Source organism: Mastigoproctus giganteus, chromosome 6, assembly GCF_048544385.1.
Source record: "Mastigoproctus giganteus isolate SK-2022 chromosome 6, ASM4854438v1, whole genome shotgun sequence".
In the NCBI taxonomy this organism is placed as follows: Eukaryota; Metazoa; Arthropoda; class Arachnida; order Uropygi; family Thelyphonidae; genus Mastigoproctus; species Mastigoproctus giganteus.
Window position 1 is genome coordinate 239,090,043 of NC_143580.1, and position 22,950 is coordinate 239,112,992.

A 22,950-nucleotide genomic window follows, 5' to 3' on the forward strand; every position below is an offset into this window, starting at 1 on the left:
GGTTGCCTCTTGAACATGTTGCTTTAGGAAACAGTCATCCAATAAATCCACAGAAGTCTTGCTAGTGAGTGAGTGAGTGACCAACCCACAAATTCCAGTCAATATCTGGGAAATTAAAATCCCCCATTATAAGACTCTCTGATTTACTGGCCCACTCTATTTCCCTGTACAACTTCTTATTATACTCATCAGAGTCATTAGGCCTGTAACACACTCCTACTCCCAATTTTGATCTCCCAGTGCTTATGTCACACCAAACTGACTCGACAATGCACTGTCCAGTGATATCGACTGGCTTCACTTCCTTGTATTTTGTGTTTCTTAACTAATACCATAACAACTCCTCCCTTCCTGTCCTGTCTATCCTTCCTGTACACATTGTACACCCCAAATTCCAGTTCTGCATTCCTTTTATCTGTGTGACACCACGTCTCTGATATCCCAACAATATCTGCTTTTGATGTTTTGAACAATACCTCAAATTCATCAAATTTATTTACCAAACTCTTAGCATTGGTGTACATGCAAGTATACATGCACCTGTTCCTATTCTTAGCTATCCTAACACAGTCCATGTGTTTACTTGTACCGCAATGTGTCCAACACTCTCTGAAATCCTCTGCATCTTGTTTTCCAGGCTGCTGCTCATTCCAATAGAAGCAGTGCAAGAATCACTTTCACCTCTGCCAGTGGCTACTGTTAATATGTTAGTCCTTGTATTAGTACATGTGGTGCTTGGTGTCCTTGCAAGCAGCACAGGTGGTAGAATCACCATTCTTTCCACACCGGGTGGCAAAGACCTGAGTTCGAGTCCCATTGATGATGTGAGAAATTTTTATGGGCCTTTTTCACAACGTGGCTGAGTTAGTCGGTCTCACATCATGGTTTGTTCACCAGAAAATTGACCACAGAATACATGGAAATCACAGACAATATACACGGAGTAATATCAAGACAAAAAAAAAAAAAAAAGGCAGATACATTGTTGGGATATCAAAAACGTGGTGTCACACAGATATAAGCAGTGCAGAATTCGAATTTGGGGAGTAAAATGTGTATAGAAAGGATAGACAGGACAGGAAGGAAGGAGGGATTATGCTGTTAGTTAAGAAACACGTAAAATCTAAGGCAGTGCAACCAATTGATGTTGGTGGACAATGCAATGTTGAGTTTGTTTCGTGTGACATAAGCACTGGGAAAGGCAAAATGAGAGTAGATGTGTGTTATAGGACTAATGAATCTGATGAGTATAATGAGCAATTCTGTAGAGAAATAGAGTGGGCCAGTAAATTAATGTCTTATAATGGGGAATTTTAACTTTCCGGATATTGACTGGAACTTGTGGGTTGGTCACTCGTACACTGGCAAGACTTTTGTGAATTTATTGCATAACTGTTTTCTACAGAAGCATGTTCAAGAGGCAACCAAAGGGAGTAATACTCTTGATATGATTATCAGCAGTGATTATTCATGAATTAAGAATTTGATTTGTAGATTAAGGAACCACTGGATGACAGTGGTCACAGTGTACTGATATGGGAATTACTTAAAGATGTAACTACCATCAAGACTAAAGGGAAGGGCTTTTGCTTTCTTAAAGGTGACTACAGGGGTCTCAGACAGTTTTTAAATTCTGTACAGTGAGATCAACTGAAGATGTTACCAACATTGAATTCTAAATTGGAAGCCTTCAGGGACTTAATTTTGGAGGCTACGAGGCTTTTCATTCCAACTAAGAAATACTGTTCAAGGTTCAGACACCAATTCGATTGGATACTATGATGTGGTCACAAAGGAACTGAATGTCAAAAATAATTTTGATATTGTATACTTGGATTTGAGAGCTTTTGATACTGTTGTACATGGAAGAATGCTGTACAAATTGGAGAGGTATGGCATTAAGGGTAAGTAGCTACAATGGGTAAAGGGATGGTTGAATGGGAGACAACAGAGGGTGGCAATCAATGGGCACTGCTCGTCGTGGACAATTGTTATTAGTGGAGTGCTCCAGAGTTTGGTGTTTGGCCCATTGTTGTTTTGTGTATTCATCAGTGATATTGCTGAAGGTATATCAGAATTAATGTCCAAGTTTGCAGATGATACAAAAGTTGGCAGGGTTGTTAACAATAGTAAAGGCAGTATGCTACTCCTACTGGATCTAGATAAGTTAGGCAAATGGGCTGAGAAGTGGCAACTGAAGTTTAACATTGAGAAATGCAAAGTACTGCATATGGGTATCAGTAACCCAAGAGAAACATACCAACTGTGTGGTACTACACTCAGGGAAGTGGAAAGTTAAAAAGACCTGGGGATAATTGTGCAGTCAGATATGAAGTTCACTGAGTAGTGCAGACGGACAGCCAAGGCAGGTCTTGTCAATGATATATAGGAATGATGCTTTCAGAGACCGAGTGGTGATTATCCCGTTGTACAAGGCAATGGTCTGGCCACACCTAGAGTACTGTGTACAGCAGACTGGAGGCCTCATTTTAGGGAGGATGTAGAGTTGCTAGAACAAATACAAAGAAGGGCAACAAGATTGGTGTGGGAACAAAGGAGTACCTTACCAAAAAGGCTAAGGTCCTGCAAATTGCAACACGTGGAGAGTAGACCCCCTGCAAGGTGATCTGATTGAGGTGTATAAGCCTTTGAATGGGTTGAGCAAGCTGAATTCTGATGGGATTCTTCCTTTTGCTCAGATTAAGAATCTGAGGGGCATAGATTCAAATTAATAAAAAACAGTTGTAGAAATGATATGCGGAAATTTGCCTTTAGGTGGTTGATTGGTAGAATAGATTTCCATTGAAATGGGAGGGGTTTTTTTTTTTTTTTTTTGGCTGATGCTGCATAAGCTTGCTTCCTTGCATCATATGCCTCTGCTAATTCTAATATGGCCTTATCATAAGCCACTAATACTCCTAAAACCATACTACAACAATAATGTGTTGCTTGGTAGGATGTGACCAACCGTTCAGATATTAAGGATAGGGCAGTGTATACTGGTGAGATCTGCTTTATATATTAAAAAAAAAAAAACTTTTTTTATTTTTATTTATTTATTTTTTTATTTCCAGAAGTCTGAATGTGGGTGTCAACATAGATCAAGTAAGAATCATTTCACATTACAAATTTAAAAAAACAAATTATAGTTCTGAGAATTGTCTTTAATTTTTTTAAATTAGTATTATCTTGACAAGTGTAACTTTACTTAACTAAGTTGATAGCCTAAATAAGTTTAAGGCTCAGCTGGACAGGTATTTCGAACGAACAGAGGGGTGAAGTGGAAGTGGTTATTTTTTATTTATTTATTTTATTATTTTTTTTTTTTGGGCTGATGCTGCATAAGCTTGCTTTCTTGCATCAAATGCCTCTGCTAATGCTAATACTAGAAATTTGGATCTTGGCTTCAATTACCAAATTAAAGCTGTTGGTGAGTTTGGTTTTGTAAATTGAGCAGTCAACTCATCGACTACCTGTGCTGTTGACCTAAAAAGTCTTCCTGATATATGATCATGGTAAAAAAGCTCATCTGCATTGTAATATATATGGGCAAATTCTGTGCACCTGTCCAGATAGAGGTTGGAAGGAATACAAGTAATGCATATGTGGAGGATATTGTTGAGGCCACGGTATGTCAATAAGCAAGTTATATTCTTTCTGTGTGTACTCCCAATCCAAAAATTTCATTACTTTATATGTGTCCATCCATCTTTCCTATACTACTGAAAACATTATGAATAGTTAAACATAGAACAAATCTGTGAAAAGATCTAAACGAACCAAAACTTCCTCATTCATTTAGTAGAAATAGTAATAGTAGCAATAGTATTCACTGTATAGTGCAAGGAAGCTACATAAAAAAAAAACAATGAAGTAGATAAGAAAACACAAATTATATGCTTCCCTCCTCACATAGGTATGTACCAGTTGATCTTTGAATTTATTTAAACTGTCAACTTCAACTACTTGCAAGGGCAGCTTCTTCCAGCAATCAAAGACTTGCTGGTAATTCCGCTGGTCTCCTACTTTTAATGTTATTAGTGCCAATGTGTACAACCATATCACCTTTTGTGCCCTTAAAAGATAATATCTGCTCTACAACATCATCAACCTTTGCCCGTGGCAGACATACCGCGGTCCTGTTCCACCTATCTTTTTTGCACAATATTGCACTACTTCGAATAAGTAACACTTCACCTAAGGAGAAGACTAATGTTACTTATTCTCAGAATAGGTGAAGCGTTACTTATTTGAAGTAGTGCAATATCATGGCAACTCGTTGTGAAGGTATTAACAATATGAGATATAACTTAAAACAATGCCACCTTATAAATATTCTGTTTATTCAGAAATGGCTGTGTATTAATGATACTATTGCACTTAATATATACGTAGTCTAAATTTGCTCGCAGCTTGAGGCTTTAGCCCTAAATGCATCTTAATCTTAAAATTATAACGCTAAACTTATATCCCAATGCAGTTATAACACTATATATATCTTTTTTTTCAGTATCGAGTATTATATCCACGTTTCATTATATAACTTCCGTATCTCCTATCAAGTTATGTGTATTAATTAATAATGTTACGTTTGTAAAATTTAAGTTGTTATATGTATTTAGTTAAAAAAAGTACTGTTTAATTGGCAATGAAGTTTAACAATATTAATAAATTTTACTTATTAATTGATAATACTATACTATACTAAGCTAATAGATTACTAATACCGTACTATGTGTTTTACTGTCTAGTTCAGGATATACGTTGTATCGTATAACAATGGCGGAAAGTTATGAACGATAAATCTACAGACACTAAGTATTAATTTACTTTCAAAATCATGCATCTAAACTGAAAATAAACCAAGGAGCTTGATTAGGTATATAAGCTGCTTATAGAAAATAAGATGAAGAATCCCATCAGTATTGAGCATGTTCAAACCATTCAAGGCTTTATCAACACCTCAATTGACTTGGAGAGTTTGAACCAAGCCAGCCACATGGTTCAAACTCTCCGCTAGCTATCTATGCCAAATCACTGATTCTAAAAGCTCTACGAATATTGCTGTCGTTCATTACGATCTACATGACAAATTAAATTATTAAATCATGTAAGTAGTGCTATAACTTATGATTTATAATTCTCTGCTGATATTGATTACACTGCTACAAGTTACATAGAATATACCAGTATCTGCTTTATCGATATGAAAACAATGGTGACAGTGTCGAATGCTACTGTTGATACAATGCCAGCAGTAATCGACCCTGGTTTCTACGCAATTACAAGGCTGAGTAAAAAATAAATGCACCAATTTAATCAGAAAATCACTAAAAAATACTATACTACTAAATTTAAATCAAAAGTTATACAAAAATAATAATTAGTAATCAATAAATAAAATAGTCTACTAGTGGCTTTGAACACATCTGGCTCCCACTAGCCTCATGGATACTTTAGTGCAATGTGAACTTTAAAAAAACCAATTGTGTTTTTCTGAGAGATATCTTGTTTTCCCTTCTATTTTTTGGGAAGCATCCCTGCTCTTTGCAAAAATCATGTTTAGGCAAAGGTAAAGAAAGCCAACACGGGAAACTTTTAGCAGTCAAACACATTTCCCGGTACTGCAGCTTCTCCCTGCATTCTCAGTAAACAGATGGTGAGTATTATTGGTAGTGACAGTAGAAGTCAATAATGATGTATTGATTATTTTTTTTCTCATTATTAAAAACAGATATTATTAGAGTTGATGAGTGTAATGCATTCACGGCTGAAATTTACTTACGGGTACACCCACCAGACTGCCTCAGGCTTAGGGCGGTTATCCCCCCCCCCCTTCCCGGTGTTTTAACCCAATAAGAAAACGACTTCTACTGCAACTACTAATAACATGCACCGTTCATGGAAGTTGTTTTTGTATCAGGTTAAAATAGCCGGATTTGGGGGGGGGGGGGATAAACACCCTATGACTGAGGGAGTGTGTACCCTTAAGTAAATTTCAGCCCACTCATGAACTCTGATAATGTGCTTTTATTAATAAGAAAAACTAATCAATACATCGTTATCGTCTTCTACTGCCACTACCAATAGCATGCACAATCTGTTTACCGAGAATGATGGGAGAAGCTGCAGTACTGGGAAATGTTTTTAACCGGTAAAAGTTTCCCGTGGTTCTTGTGTTAGCTTTCTTTACTTTAGCCCATGTTTTCTGTTTTGGCCTGAAAACCTCATGTTTATATCTTGCTTTCAAATTTCTGATCTCAGTTTTTTTCTTCTTTCTTCAAGAGGAGTGTTTCCATTTATAATGGGTTTCCTCAGCCTACAAGGTATTTTTTGGTAGGAATTATTTCTGGCCATAAAGTGCAATTCAAGGTGTCTTTGTCAGTTAAACCTTGGGCTATCATGCACTCCCATAGTCCATCCATGTCCTCCTAAGTCTTCCTCTTCTCCTTCCAGAAGGTATCCATTTCAGGATAGCCCGTGGATATCTGGTTTCTTGCAACCATTTTACATGTCCATACCATGGTAAATGCTTTTCTTTGATAATGTCAATAATATTCTTTTTCACTTCAATTTTCTCTCTTATGTCTTCATTCCATTTTCTGTCCCTTCTAGAAGTTCTTGATGAGCGTCCCCAAAAATCCATTTCTTTGGAGAGAAATTTGTTTCCCCTCACCTATTCAATGTCCAGGTTTCTCCTCCATAAATAGAAGACTTTTTACAATCATTTGAAATATAAGTTTCTTTGATTTTTTTTTTTTTTAGGATATTTCTGTTCCATAGAACTGAAATATTGGCATGTTAAATTCTGTTCCATAGAACAGAATTTAACATGCCAATAGCCTTTCTGCCATCTGCAATTCTCATATTGATCTCTGCTTGGGATGATCCATCACTTTGTAAGATTGATTGCAAATATTTTAATTTATCAAATTGTTGATTTTAAAACCTTCAATATTAAGAATGTGTCCTGATCCTGAAGACAACATTTCAGTCTTGCTAAGATTGATTTTTAGACCCCACCGTTTATATTTCTTAAACAATTTACGGCATGAATAGTCTGCATCTTCTGAGTCTTGTACTATCACCACCTGATCATCTACAAAAAGTGAATTGTGAATATAGATGTTCTTATTGATCGGCAATCCCATTTTATTGCATTTTTTTGACCACAATTGTAAGCAGATATTGATATAAAGTTTGAAAAGTGTTGGTGACATGCAACAACCTTGTAATAAGCCTTTTGAAGTGTGAAATTCAAGTGAAAATGCTGATCCCACTTTAATTCTGCATCTATTATTTCTGTAAATTGTCTTTAATAATATTAATCAATTGTCCACCAATATTTGCCTCTTTCAGTGCTTCCCATAAGAGTTTTCTTGGAACACTGTCATATACCTTTTCAAGGTCAATGAGGCGCCTGCGTAGCCAGGTGGGCAGGAGCAGCAGTGCGTAGCACATGCTTCTTGATTAGACCGGGGTTCGGGCCCGTGACCACCAAATACGGAGGATGCGGAAAGGTCAGGGAATGACCACCGCATATCCCCGGAGCAATATGGTCTTAGTTGCTAATGCTCCCAAAAAAAAACAACTATAACAATTCAAGGTCAATGAAAATCATAAAGATTTCTTTTCCTTTCAATTGGCATTTTTCGAGGATCTGTCATACTGTTGAGATATGGTCTATACATGTCTTCCCCACGGAAAAATCACTTTGTTCTTCCTCCATATTTCAGAAAAACCATATTTCAGGATGCATATTCTTCTGTAATTTGAACAGCCTTTCCGATCGCCCTTCTTATAAATCGATGTGATATATCCTGTTGTCATTTCTTTCGGTATTCTTCTCCTTTCAGTATACCATTTAACAGTTTTTGTATCAAAACAGCCACTCCTCTTCCTCCATATTTCAGAAGTTCCATATAAACTCCTCCAGGTGATTTGACATTCCTTCCCTCCTTTAGTAAGAGTTCCACTTCTATAACAGAAACTTTTAAGCCCGAGTCTTCCACACCGAAATCCTCCACCATCTTGAACTCTTCCCGTTTCTGATTGGATGAAGGATAATTTGACAGATATTAATTGTAAACCAGCATTGTGTTTATTTGTTTTCTCAAGTCTTTAAGGACCTTCCCCGATTTTGCTGATCGCTTGAAACCCAATTTGCTATTAATAGTCGTGCACTTCCTTTCCCATTCTTCATTTTTTTATTCTACCAACCGATTGGCTATTTTCTTCTTTTCAACATAATGTTCCTATATGCATCATTGCTTTCACCCAGCCATTTCTGATATGCAAGTTTCTTTTCTCTACAACAGCTCTTTCTCTTCAGGTCTTCCAGGTAATTCAGGTCTTTTTTGGTTATTGGCTCTTCTTTTTGCCATTTCATGAGCTATTTTTTTTTTTGCAATATTTTTAAAATATTCATAGATTTCATCAGTATTACCTTTTATCTCTATATTAATTGCAACATTCAATCTCCAGGTGAAGTTTTTAATGCTGTCGTCCTGAAGTAGTTCAGTGTTAAATTGATCTACTTGTAGCATTTCTCCTTCCCTGCATAGTTCGTTGCCCACTCTTATTTTCTTAATCCAGTTTCACCTCAGTGTTGTTTTAACAAGAAAATGGTCAGATCCACATTCGGCTCCTCTATAAACTCTGACATCTTTCAATACATATGTCTCTGAATGTTTGGAAATAATGTAATCTATAACTGATCTAATTTGTCTTGTTTCCTGTGACCAAGTATATTTATGGATATCCTTTTTTGGGAAAAATGTGTTGATTCTCACGTCGAACTGTTCACAAAGATTGAATAGTCTGTTTCCATTGTCATTCCTCTCTTTCTCTCCGAATCTTCCAATAACTTTGCTATTTTGTTCAGTTCCTACTCTTGCATAGAAACCCCCCATTAAAAATATCTCTTTGTTCTTAGGGATTTTTTCTATTAGTTCTCTCAGGCCTTTCCAAAATTCATCATTCAAGGTATCAACATGTCATTAGTTAGGGCATATATTTCCAAAATACATATTTCTCTCCCATACATTGTCAGTGAGATTATTCTTTCATTAATAAATTTCCAGTTTTAGATATTATGTCTCAATTTCTTTTTAACAGCAATAGAAACTCCTGCTCTTGCTCTTTCACTCTTATCGACTCCACTCCACTCCAAAAATAGTAGTATTCTCCAATTATTTCCTCCCCACATCGCTTTTTATTTTTCTCCAATAACACAACACTGTCTAAATTGAAATATTGCAGTTCATCCGGAAGAAAGTTTCTTTTGGTTGAAAGACCTTGAATATTCCAGCATCCCAAAGTCATTGTCCTTTTCTGTTTACCGAGTCGTTTCCAAAAGTGCAGTCTGTTTTCATTTCCACTTGTTGGTCATTTAGCATTTATGTATTTTTTACACTGAACAAGGAGCTAGCCTGTTGCAGCAATCCCAACCTGGAGGACCAGGGTATCGTTCTCTCTCTCTTAGTCTCGGCCCCTACCCTTTGACCTGTCTGGCTTGGGAGGTCCTACCAGTAGCTAAGCTACCGCCAACTTAACTCTCCAGGTCATTGGGACATGCAGGCCCCCCTCCCCCACCGCCACAAGGTGGAGAATACCATAGGTGGAGATCTCAATTCTTGCAAGTCAAAAATTGGCAGCTATGCAGTACACACCCAATACCTCATCTGTGGCCCAAATTTAGTAAGTGCAGCTTTTATGAAATTACAACAGTTACTCATATAAGAGGACAGTAAATCTCCCTAAGAGTTGTGATCTATGCAACTCTTAGGAAGATTACTTCTGTGACAAAAGATGCATATGTGACATCATCATTTCATTCATTTGGATTATAATTTCATAACACAGGTTTCATTCATTGCAGTTACAATTTCATAACACTTGTCACTGGTCTCCTGCCATACCAGGGATCTATTATTGAACAACTTCCTCCAAATTTAAAGAATGCGCTCTATGGTGATGACTTCAGCATTTTCTCCCAGTCATGCAACATGAGAGTTATAGAGTTATACAACTGCAACAAAATGTTAAACATCTAAACTCCTGGGCCATGCATGACCAATGGTTTCAGGTTCTTATCAGAAAAGACTATTTGCATCCATTTCTAATCTTAACCCCAAACCTGAATTAAGAATTGAACAAGGCATCATTCCAGTATTATCAGAAACAAAATTCTTAAGACTCATATTTGACAAAATGCTGACATTTCTTCATCATATTTGTTGGCTATGCACCAAATGCATGAGAGGGCTAAACCTTCCTCATGCTCTTTCTTCTACCTGTTGGGGTGCAGACCGATGCACATTACTCCATTTGTATTATGCACTCCTGTGGTTAAAATTAGATTGCTGGTGTCGGTATATGCGTGCGCCAGAAATAGTGTCCTTCGGTGGCTTGATCCCATCCACCACCTGGCTATCTGCATTGCTACTGTGCATTTAGAACATTTCCTGTCCAAAGTCTGTATATTGAAGCAAATGAACCATCCTTGTTGCTTCAACAAAAACAGTTGTCTCTACAATATGCCTTTAAGCATAATGAAATCCCTGTCAGACCATCCCATGTGGACATCCGTTTTTGAGCCATGATGGGAAAATCTTTATAACACGCATCACACTGCCAACTGTCCATTTGGTATATGTGTCCAAGAGTTACTCAAAGAGCTCAACCTCCAGGTAGACAATGTTGTGTTGTCACCCAAGCAGCCCCTTCCACCTTTGCATGCTCTAGCTCCAACATGTGACGTCTTTAAAAACTGGATGAAGTCAGATACACTGCCTGCTCTCTACCTTCAGCTCTACTCACAACACAGGGATCTCAGACAGTTTTTAAATTCTGTACAGTGGAATCAACTGATGAAGTTAACAACATTGAATTCTAAATGAGAATCTTTCAGGGACTTAATTTTGGAGGTTACTAAGCTTTTCATTCCAACTAAGAAATAAGGTTTAGGCCTAAATGGATGTCAGATAAACTAATGAGTGGAAGAAAAGAAAAATATATGGAATGCATATAAAGTATCAGGTGACACAGAAGCCTATGGCATTTTTAAACTAGTCTGTAATCAAGTCACAAAGGAGGTTAGGCAGGCGAATGCAGATTATGAGAGATAATTGGCAAAGTATGCAAAGAAAAACAGCAGAGTTCTTTACTTATGTAAACTCTAGAAGGAAAGGGATGAATTACATTGGACCACTTAATATAGATGGATTGACTATTGATGATCATGCTCAGGTAGCTGATAAACTGAATGAGTATTTTGCATCTACATTCATACATGAGGAGATATTCGATGAGTGGAGTGCCAGAAGTTTATCAGACTCTAACAGGGAGCTAAGTGATTTTGTAATAACTGAGAGCAAAGTGGAAGAGAAATTGTTGAAATTAAACATAAAAAAGGCACCTGGGGTGGATGGAATCTATCCAGTTATATTAAAGGAGGCAGCAAAGGAAGTAAACAAACCCTTAGCCATAATTATGAGAGCTTCCTTGGACTCTGGGGAGGTCCCCATGGACTGGGGATGTGCAGATGTATCACCAATTCACAAAAGGGTGTTCAAAAGGTGACACAAGTAACTGCAGATCTGTTAGTTTAACTTGTGTTCTGGGGAAAATAATGGAATCATTGGTTAAAGAAGCATTGCAGGATCATCTAGACAAGACTGCAATAATAGTTAAGACAGCATGGGTTTGTTAAAAGGAGGTCTTGTCTGACCAATCTGATTGGATACTATGATGTGGTCACAAAGGAACTGAATGCCAAAAATAATTTTGATATCGTATGCAGTGGAACCTCTATATTCATCAGGCCCTATATTCGTCAAATCTAATATTTGTCACATTTTTTCGGCAAAAAAATGCTCCGATATTCGTTCAAAAATCCGATATTCATTATGAAAAGTCACCCACCACATGGTCATCCTAGCCTTGTGCAATCGGCCACGCAGTCAGCCAGCTCCGTTCAATAACAGTGTCTGGAGACTAAGCACCTGCGAGGTGACCTGATTTAGGTGTATAAAGCCTTGAATGGTTTGAGCATGCTCAATGCCGATGGGATTCTTCCTCTTGCTCAGAATAATCGCCTGAGAGGGCATAAATTCAAATTGAGGAAAGATGGTTGTAGGATAGATGTGCGGAAGTTTGCCATTAGCCAGCAGGTGGTTGATTGCTGGAACAACCTTCCATCTGACATTGTAGATGTTGATAGCTTATATAGATTCAAGGCAGAACTTGACAAACATTTGGAGCGAGTGGATAGGTGAAATAAAGGTTTTTTTTTTTTTTTTTTTTGGCTGATGCTATATAAGCTTGCTTTCTTGCATAATGTGCCTTTGCTAATGCTAATAGCCCAGTAGTCTACCTTGTGCGCATCACCAGTTATTTTCTCTTTGGAATTTTTTTTAGTTTTGCAATTTTTTGCAGTTATCTTTGCAAAGAGAAGTGGCCATGGCCCCAAAGATGTGTAGTGAAGAAAAACAAACAAAAAGGAAAGCTGTGAGAACCACAATTGAGTTGAAAAAAGAAATCATTGCTAAGTTTGTAGGTGGAACATGTGTTTCCAACTTAGCGTTAGAATTTAACATGCCAAGAACTACGGTAAGCAGGATAATTAAAAAAATAAAGAAGCAATTAAAGAGGCTGATATGGCAAAAGGTGTAAAAATTCTTGTTGTTAAAAGATGACAAACGTATGAAGACATGGAAAATCTTTTATTAGTATGGAGTACTGAAAAGCAAATGGCTGGTGATAGTATTTCAGAATCTATCATTGGCAAAAATGCAAGGCAGTTATATGATGACCTGCAGCAAAAGAACCCAGGAACCAGTGGTGATTTCATGGCAAGTAGGGGGCTGGCTTGAAAAATTTAAAAGACAAACGGGCATTCATAGTGTAGTTAGGTATGGAGAGGCTTCAAGCTCGAATGCAGAAGATGCTAAAATCTTTATTGAAGATTTCAAGAACTATGTAGGCATTGAGGGATTTATCCCTCAACAAGTTTTTAATTGTGATGAGACGGGCCTATTTTGGAAAAAAATGCCTAGAAGAACCTACATCACAAAAGAAGAAAAAGCATTGCCCGGACACAAACCAATGAAAGACAGATTAACACTCTTGCTGTGTGGTAACACAGCAAGAGTGTTAATCTATAGTGGGGACTGCAAAATTAAACCATTGCTCGTTTATCATTCAGAAAAGCTGAGAGTTTTTAAGAAGAACAATATCATAAAAAGTAAACTAAATGTGATGTGGAGGGCTAACAGTAAGGTGTGGGTAACAAGACAGTTTTTCCTGGTGTGGATTCACGAAGTGTTTGCCCCAAGTGTGAAAGCTTATCTAGAAAGTGATAATTTTCCTGTAAAGGCCCTCTTGGTTTTGAACAATGCTCCTGCTCATCCCCCTGGCTTGGAAGACGATCCGGCTGAGAAATACAGCTTTATTCACATTAAATATTTACCACCAAACATAACTCCTCTAATACAACCCATGGATCAGCAGGTCACTGCCTGTTTTAAAAAAACTTTATACAAAAACCCTGTTTCAAAGATTTTTTGAAGTGATGTCAGAGACAGAACTTACATTGAGAGAATTTTGGAAAAATCACTTCAGTATCCTCCATTGTTTGAGGATAATTGATAAGACATGGGGGGAAGTGTCTTCCAGAACAATGAACTCGGCCTGGAGGAAATTGTGGCCAGAGTGTGGGCCAGAAAGAGACTTCGAAGGTTTTGGGTCAGAGCCTGTTGATAAAATTGTGTCTCTGTGCAGGTCCATGGGATTGGAGGTTGATAGTGAGGATGTAGAGGAATTGGTGGAGGACCATAGAAGGGAGCTCACCACAGAAGAACTGTTGGACCTTCACAAAGAACAGGAAGCTGAAGCAGTGGAGGAAATTTCATCAGAGGAGGAAGGGTCAAGTAAAGGCAGCATCCCAACTGCTGACATAAAGGAAATGCTGTCCAATTGGGCCAAAACGCAGTATGGTCGAGAAGTGGCACTCGAACATTGCTATAGTTAATCAAAATATAAATTCATTCAATGATAATGTGACTGGCTACTTTCAGAAAAATTTAAAAAACAGACAGAAACAGACTTGGACAAGTTCATTGCTAAATTGAGTGCCAGTGAATCGTCGGGAAAGGGACAAAAAAGACATTGATCACCAAAATTGGAGTTACAGTACCTGATGTTTTAATGGAAGTTGACTCCCCTTCTAAACAATACATAATTCCTTTCCTTCTCTTCAGCTTCTGCCATCATCACTCGTCAGTAAAGTTCTGTTTCTTAAAGAGAGATGACAGAGAGTGGTAATCAATGGACACTGCTCTTCGTGGAGAAATGTTATTAGTGGAGTTCCCCAGGGTTCGGTGTTGGGCCCATTGTTTTGTATATTTATCAGTGATATTGATGAAGTTATATCAGATTTAATGTCCAGGTTTGCAGATGATACAAAGGTTGGCAGGGTTGTTAATGTCAGTAAAGACAGTATGCTATTCCATCTGGATCTAGATAAGTTCGGCAAATGGGCTGAAAAGTGGCAACTGAAGTTTAACATTGACAGATGCAAAGTACTGCATATGGGTAGCAATAACCCAAGAGAAATATATGAACTTGTGGTACCACACTCAGGGAAATGGAAAGTGAAAAAGACCTGGGGGTAATTTTGCAGTCAAATATGAAGTTTGCTGAGCAGTGCAGAGGGGCTGCCAGGACAGGTCATGGAGTCTTGTCAGTGATATATAGGAATTTTTTAGCAGAGACAGGGAGGTGATTATCTCGTTACACAAGGCAATGGTCAGGCCACACCTAAAGTACTGTGTACAGGTCTGGAGGCCTCATTTTAGGAAGGATGTAGAGCTGCTAGAATGAGTACAAAGAAGGGCAACAAGATTGGTGAGGGGAACAAAGGGGTGCTTTACCAAGAAAGATTAAATTCTGCAAATTGCAGTGCCTGGAGAGTAGGCACCTGCGAGGTGATCTGATTAAGGTGTATAATGCCTTGAATGGTTTGAGCAAGCTGAATGCTGATGGGATTCTTCCTCTTGCTCAGATTAAAAACCTGAGGGGGCAAAGATTCAAATTGAGGAAAGACAGTTATAGAATAGATGTGAGGAAATTTGCCTTTAGCCAGCCGGTAGTTGATTGGTGGAAGAGACTTCCATCTTTTGTTGTGGAAGTTGATAGCCTAAATAAATTTAAGGCTGAGCTGGACAGGCATTTGGAATGAATGAAGGGGATGAAATCAGAGGTTTTATTTATTTAATTATTTTTTTTTTTTTGGGCTGATGCTGCATAAGCTTGCTCTTTTGCGTCGCATGCCTCTGCTAATGCTAACACTGAGTCTAACATTCTAACTTCTTGCCAGTTTATACAGACGGCTCAAAGTCAAAATTGTATGTGGGATCTGTCACTGTTTTTTCTGACTATAGTATATCTTAGCAGATTCCTCCTGAATGCAGCATATACATTGCAGAGCTATGTGCTAGAGAGTTAGCCTTGGATGACATAAGAATCGGACAATGCCAGCGAATGTACCAATTTTATAAATGCACATTTTAACTCTTTTAACCATCTGACTGACCCTTGTACATGCAGTCAGATTTTATCTGACAGTGACCGCATCAGCAGTTTTTAATTTTTTAAAAGTTATTAACATGTATACTCTTATTTAATATAAATAGCTTGTTTTTACTGCTTTACTGATTTTTATATATTGATGTAGATATAATCTTTGTGAGGTAACCTTTTTAAAGATTATTAAAAATCTTGTCCTTTTTAAATCTTAATTGTGACATGATGCATTATAACCATAGTTGTTTTCCATAAAAAACTAAAACAAACAAACAAAAAGCCTCACCATGGCAACAGGAATTTGCTTACAGCTGACCATGGCTCTTGTTGATTTTTCCAGTCTATTATAAAAAGAGAAATATCCTAGAGAAATATGGAAGGACAATGCAGTGTAGAATTTCATCTCTATATCCTGTGGTCAGGGTTTCTTTCCTGTTGATATAGATGTCTGCTACCCACAGAAATTGATGCTACCCAATACCAGCAGTGCACCTCCACAAAACTGACTGTACATGATTATGCATTGGGTTGTTTCATGTTTCTTTTTCATGCCTTACTAGTAACTCATGAGAATCTAACTGCAGACTATACCTTTACTACTTTTTGAAGAGCATGTAGCACCAGTTCTAGACAGTCCAGTTATGATGCTTGAATCCCCTATCCTTGCTCTATTATGTTAGGTACCCAATGGAACACACTGTAAATCTTCTGGCATAAAGACAGTTTTGGATTGTTTGGACTGATGTTCTTGTTGTTGCTGTACAGTGCCCGGGTAGCTAAATAGCATTGAGAGAGAGAGAGAGAAAGAGAGAGAGAGAGAGAGAGAAATATAAAATTCTTGCCTTGACATCGTTGATTGTCTGCAACCCTTTGGGCATCTGTGTTCAATCTGAGAATTTAGAACCAATTAGAACTGATTTCATTACCTGCTGATGACACTTTTGGGCATTGTGACTGCCCAAGAAATAAATTTGGACAAATCCATTCAGGTTCTTCACTATGATGTATCATAGTGAAGCATCTGAATGATGCTTCATTATTATTTCAACAGGATATAGTTATGTTCACAAATGAGATGCATGTGTAACATTGAATATTTTATGTATATTTTATGAAACTTGTCTGATTCTGCATATTCTCAACTTGTAGTTCTGTTGCATGTTTGTAAACAGTGATTTGCATCTACATATGAGCCCATGAATGTGTGCTGTCATTGTGGTCCAAATTTATATCATTACAGTAGATTGTCTAATAGATCATGCTGCTGTTCTCTAATTCTTTTCACCAATACAGTTTGGGATTTCTTATCTTGCTTAAAATTTAGTATTTTTTGTTTGTTCATGGCCTTGCAGATAGGCTTACAGTATAGTCTCAACAGGCATTTATGTTCTTTTGTTTGTTTTGTTGTTTGGTTTTTAGGAGCGTTAGCAACTAAGACCATATTGCTTTGGGGATATGCAGTGGTCATTTCCTGACCTTTCCCCATCCTCCATATTTGGTGGTCATGGGCTCGAAACCAGGTCTAATCAAGAAGCGTGTGCTACGCACTGCTGCTCCTGTCCACCTGGCTACGGAGGCGCCTTTGTTTGTGTTCTCAAAATTCCTTTAACATTTTATTCAATGTAGAGTATGTTTAACTTTATTGGTTTTTGTTTGTAAGTTTATTTTTCTTCCAGGTGGAGTGGATATTTCAAATGTAGCAGCTAGACCTCGCCATTCTTCATATCCTATGATCTCTGTTAACGAAGCCCAAAATATAATTCTTACTCAAGTAACTGAACCTAATAATGCAGAATTGTTGAAATTAGAAGGTATATATTTTTAATAAAACCTTTTCATTGAAAAAAAAACTCATTTCATATTCGATGATAAAAAGTATGATACCATAATCATATTTCTTATTTTATTTAACTTACAGTTAACTGCATGATAATATTTAGTCCTATAAAAAAGAGCAATAGAAATAATGAATGATGACAATTTCACTGCAAAAATATTTGTATGCATATTTTTGAATTTTAAGTTATGGTGACCTTGTTTGGGAATCCACTGCACAGTGTGTACATTGTAAAACTTTATACACCTGGACACACAAATAAATAAAAATAAATGAACACGTTAACTGGTGGGTTCAGGAATATCTGCTCTTCCAATTCTTCCATAGCAATGTTGGCCACAACAGAACTAACAGCGGCACCCATGGCAGTACCATTTACCTGCTGGTATAAGGAATCCTGAGAGGTAAAGACGCTGCCTGAGAAGCACAGGTTGAGGGCAGTACAGATGTTGTCAGTGGACAGTGATGTTCTGTTTGGTAAGTTTGGGTAATTTTCTAGAAGCCTCTTGGTGCAGTTTATGGCCTGTTGGACTGGGATTGATGTGAACAGGGACACTACACCCAATGACACCATAACCTCATTGTCAGAAATTGATTGCCCCTGTTAGTTTTGTTGTGGCCAACATCGCCATGGAAGAATTGGAAGACCTGATAGTCCTGAACCGACCAGTACCTATTACAACATGGTGCCGATACATTGATGACATCTTCACTGTCATCCCACGTGGCTCTGAAGCAACATTGCTAGAATATCTCAATTCCTTGTCAACATTCATCCAGTTCACTCTAGAGTTGGAAGTAGACGGATCTCTCCCATTCTTGGATGTCCTGGTAAAATGCGTGGGCCACATCTAGAAACCTCAGTTTACCCTAAGCCAATGTGGTGCGGACAGTTCACAAACTACAGATCTGGCCATGCCCCTAGCCATCTCAACAGCACTGCCCGCACTCTATTCTCCAGGGCTTGGAGCCATTCCAGCACAGATGAAGCTAGGTGGAACGAGATTTCTAGAGTGAGGACAGACTTGATCAATTGTGGCTACCCAACCCACATATTGGAAAAGTGCTTATTACAAGCGCAGGAGCTCACAGTCCACCTGAGACTGCCATCAACCCAGGACAGTGTGCCTACCGCCTACATTCCTTACTATCCAGGCATGTCAGGCCAGATCTCAAAAATCCTCAGTGAATTCTACATAAATTGCGTGCAGTTGCCTGGTAGAAACTTTTAGTTTGCAACATAAAGACTCTGGTCACCCCTCTCTTACACAGCGGTGTGGTATACCGCATAGCCTGCAAAGTTTGTAACATTTGCTACATAGGAGAGACCTTGAGACGTCTTCAAGACCGACTCGCGGAACACGACAGATCAATTCGTCTTGCTGAGACCGACCAGTCCGCAATCGCAGAGCACTACTGTTCAACCCACCATGATCTCAATCCCAAGCGGGACTACGAAGTAATTGACCAGTCCTGACACTTTGCCACCGCCTCTGGTTAGAGTCACTCAATATATTATGTAATGCTGTTATTTGGTTTTTAGGAGCATTAGCAACTAAGGCCATATTGCTCCGGGGATATGCGGTGGTCATTCCCTGACCTTTCCACATCTTCCGTATTTGGTGGTCACGGGCTTGAACCCCAGTCTAATCAAGAAGCGTGTGCTACACACTGCTGCTCCTGCCCACCTGGCTACGGAGGTGCCTTACGTAATACGGGAGCCATGAACCGCAACAAAGGCATCAGACTACACCCGATCTTAGAGGCAACTGTTTAAAGTCTAGATAAACGCTGGAGGCAAAACTACGCACGTCCATGCTGCAACAATGATCACCAGTTTAATGATTGAATGGCCTACCTGGCGCCCTTGCATGGCTCACTGCATGCACAACTCTGTGTACGTTCAATAATTTTATCTGTAAAGTTTCCATTTGTTGATAAAGAGGCACATTCAGCTTCGAAAGCTCCAAAGCCAATTAAAATATTTCACTGGATATATGCATTATTATTTGTATCTCTATGGATTCCAGTACAACAGACCCATTTACTCTTAAAATATAAACATGTTGCTACTACTAATGGAGTGGGAGGGAGAATATAACTCATGGCTTTGTGTAAGTCTCATTATGTGAAAGCAGCTTACAAATGAGTGTAATAAATACAACTAGGCTGTAATACATTGCTGAGGCCCTAAAAGGTTCAAAACACTGTTCAACTGATATTTTTAATTAAATCACAGAAGAAAGCAAAGAAAGTAAAGAAGAAGGTGGCCAGCAGTATCCCATAGCATTTCAGAAACAACTTCAAGCAAATTGAATGCATCAGATTATATTCATAATATTTCAGCTTGAAGCAAAATGATTTTCTTCAAATAGCTATGGTCCCCCTATGATATATATTCATTACTGAAAACTGAAACAATAAATTATGCACCACCATTCATACAGATATTCTTACAAGATACATGCTGTGTAATTGATTCCCAAATAGGATTATTGTGTATGTGATCTTAAACTCATAAAAATATTCACACAACATTTTGTATAAATTTACTTGCATATTTATCTATCCTATAACATATACCAAAAATGTTTAATTTGCTCTGAAAAATTAAACAAAAATTTTACTCTAACAAATTCAAAGAGGTGGAATGTTTTTAATTGTTAGAAAGGAATAGAATAAATATATATAGACAAATGTTTATTTTCAGTGTATTGGGTAGGGGTGCTGACCTTTTTAATTGTAATTACCATGGAAAAAATTGAGAATGCCAGCAACATAAAACAAGGTAAAAGAGATAACCTGAAATTAAATTAGATTAACATAAAAATAATAATTAAATCTAAAACTAAATCTTGTTAAAGGAAAAATGAATGAAAGTTTGAATTCAAAAAGTCAAAATACAGTATAAAATTTTAAGTTGGCATTAACATGACTTTATTTCATAATCTACAGTTACTTTGTTTAAATTTTTTAAAATTTTAAGTTGTGATTAACCTGACTTTATTCTGTAATTACAGTTATTTTGTTTAAATTTTATAAAGTTTATTCTGACTTTATTCTGTAATCTACAGTTACTTTGTTTAAATTTTACACTGTATTTCATCTTTTTGAATTCAAATTTTCAATAATTTTTCCTTTAACAACATTTAATTGGCATTATTTTAGCTTTTTAACTGTATTTTATATTTATATACTTATTTTTATTTATGTTCGAATTTTATTCCTTTTGGTCTCTGTCAGGTCGGCTATAATGTATACGTGCAAAACGTATACATCATAACAGAAACAGAGACCCTGCTTATTGTGATGTCTCCTATGGTTTCGGCTGCCGACCCTATGAAGAAGCAGGTGGTAGATGACTCATCAACTGGTGCAATACCACCACTTTGCTGCTTATTGGAGGCTTGAAGTGGTGAAACCGATGTTTAGTCTCTAGAGCAAAGTTTCCAGCTACCCCCCCCCCCCCCCCCCCCAATACTTGTCTTTCAACCAATGCACAGTACAAAGTGCTATAGGCTTTGATACCTTTCGTGTTTGGGGTTTTCATAAAAAAAAAAAAAAAAAAAAGTAGTTAAAGCCCTAGGATCCACTACTTTAGGTACCATAGTTATTATCATTATTATTTTTATGTTAATCTAATTTCAGGTTATCTCTTTTACCTTGCTGGCATTCTCAATTTTTTCCATGGTAATTACAATTGACACGTCAGCACCCCTACCCAATACACTGATAATAAACATTTGTCTATATTTCATTAGGTTGCCGGGTATCTCTACTATAACTGGTAGTGCCCTGGATCCATAACCCAGTTTAATTATTTAATACTTTTTCTTTCTTGCTTAGTCATTCAGTAATGTGATTATATCCTATTATTTGTAGTAAAGAAAGGCAACGAACTAGCATTACAGTACTCGTAATTATGGAGAAAAAGGGCTGATTGAACAGAAATTGTCATCACGGTGAATAAAGAAGGGAGCTAAGATAAAAAGAAGTAATAAGAATTATTTAATGCTGTTCGTCCTGTGACCTCACCGCCTTCACCCGGGGCCAGCTGCTGAAAACAAAGGAGGAAACGGCAATAAGGCGGCTGGCCCCGGATAGAGGTGCTGAGGTCACAGTACAAACAGCATTAAGTAATTCTTATTATTACTTATTTTTATCTTAGCTCCCTTCTTTGTTCATCGTGATGATGATTTCTGTTCCGTTAGCCCTTTGTTCTCCATAATTACGAGTACTGTAATGGTAGTTCGTTGCCTTTCTGTACTACAAACTTATGTAGCCATTATGGTCGTTGGGTACTTTCTGCACATAGCAGTGTCTCAGGTCCATAAACCATTATTAAGAATATTTTAAACTGTTTCTTTCTTATAAAAAAAAATATATATGTATGTATATACATATATATTTATTTCAACTTGTAGATGCTCTGGGCTATATATTAGTTAAGGATGTTTTTGCTAAGTATCCTCTTCCTCCTTTTCCTGCTTCAATAAAAGATGGTTATGCTGTTCTGGGTAAGTTCCTGTTTTAAAAACATTTTTTTAAGTCTAAAACTTCTAAAAAATTTTGACTTTCTAATAAAAGGCAAATATTTTGATGTCATGATTTTGCTTGTATTGTGTCATAATTTTATTTTTTTGCTAGTAATTCTGACAAATAGAGTTTTTTATTTATTATTCTGCATACATATTTATTTATTTTCCTATATTCACTACAGAATGGACAGCCCAGTATATAGCAAATTCAGTTGTAATATACACAGACACTTGTGCACAAATGGTTAGATCTATCTCATTCCATTTGGGTTGCATATTGCAAGATAACTCCAGTACTGTCGTAGTTATTACAGATCTGTTATATTTAGCGCCTTAGGCCGATTTTCACTTGTTTCCAAAAAAAATAGCAAACTCATCTTCATCAATATAGTTTTTGAAATACAGTAAACCCCGCTATTCGCTGTATCTGTATTCGTGATCGCCGATTTAATATAAAATGAAACCTAAAAAAATGTGAATTTTAAAGCGCCGTGAATATTTTCGGCCATAAAAAACATGGGCGTGGCTAAAATTATCTTTCCCGGTCAAAACAGCGCTCAGTGAGTGGGGGAAGAGGGGTGACAAAATCGCGAGCGTGGATGTTTCTCGCTAATCCTTGTTCAGTATGTGTTATGCGTTTGTCATGGAAGGTTTCGTCGTTTGCTTTTAATTTATATGTTTATAAATTGAATAAATTTATCAATTTATAAATTTATATGCTTACAAAAATGATGCGGCGCCTCCGTAGCCAGGTGGGAAGGAGCAGCAGTGCATAGCACACGCTTCTTGATTAGACCGGGGTTCGAGCCCGTCACCACCAAATACGGAGAATGCGGAAAGGTCAGGGAATGACCACCGCATATCCCGGAGCAATATGGCCTTAGTTGCTAATGCTCCTAAAAACCAAATAACAAACAACAACAAACAAAAATGATAAATCTACCGTTTTGCAGTGTAAAACAGACTTTTTCGAGTGTGTTAACGGAAGAA

General features: G+C 37.4%; 1 protein-coding gene across 1 annotated transcript in view; it reads left to right on the forward strand.

The window, feature by feature from the left end:
- The window catches only part of cin (Molybdenum cofactor synthesis protein cinnamon), a 321,839-nt gene that overhangs the window by 155,723 nt on the left and 143,166 nt on the right, over positions 1-22,950 (forward strand). Inside the window, exons 9-11 of the mRNA XM_090376470.1 lie at positions 3,075-3,105; positions 17,262-17,396; positions 21,847-21,939. Of these exons, the coding sequence (XP_090232596.1) occupies positions 3,075-3,105; positions 17,262-17,396; positions 21,847-21,939 (259 nt within the window). The remainder of the gene's footprint in view (positions 1-3,074; positions 3,106-17,261; positions 17,397-21,846; positions 21,940-22,950) is intronic.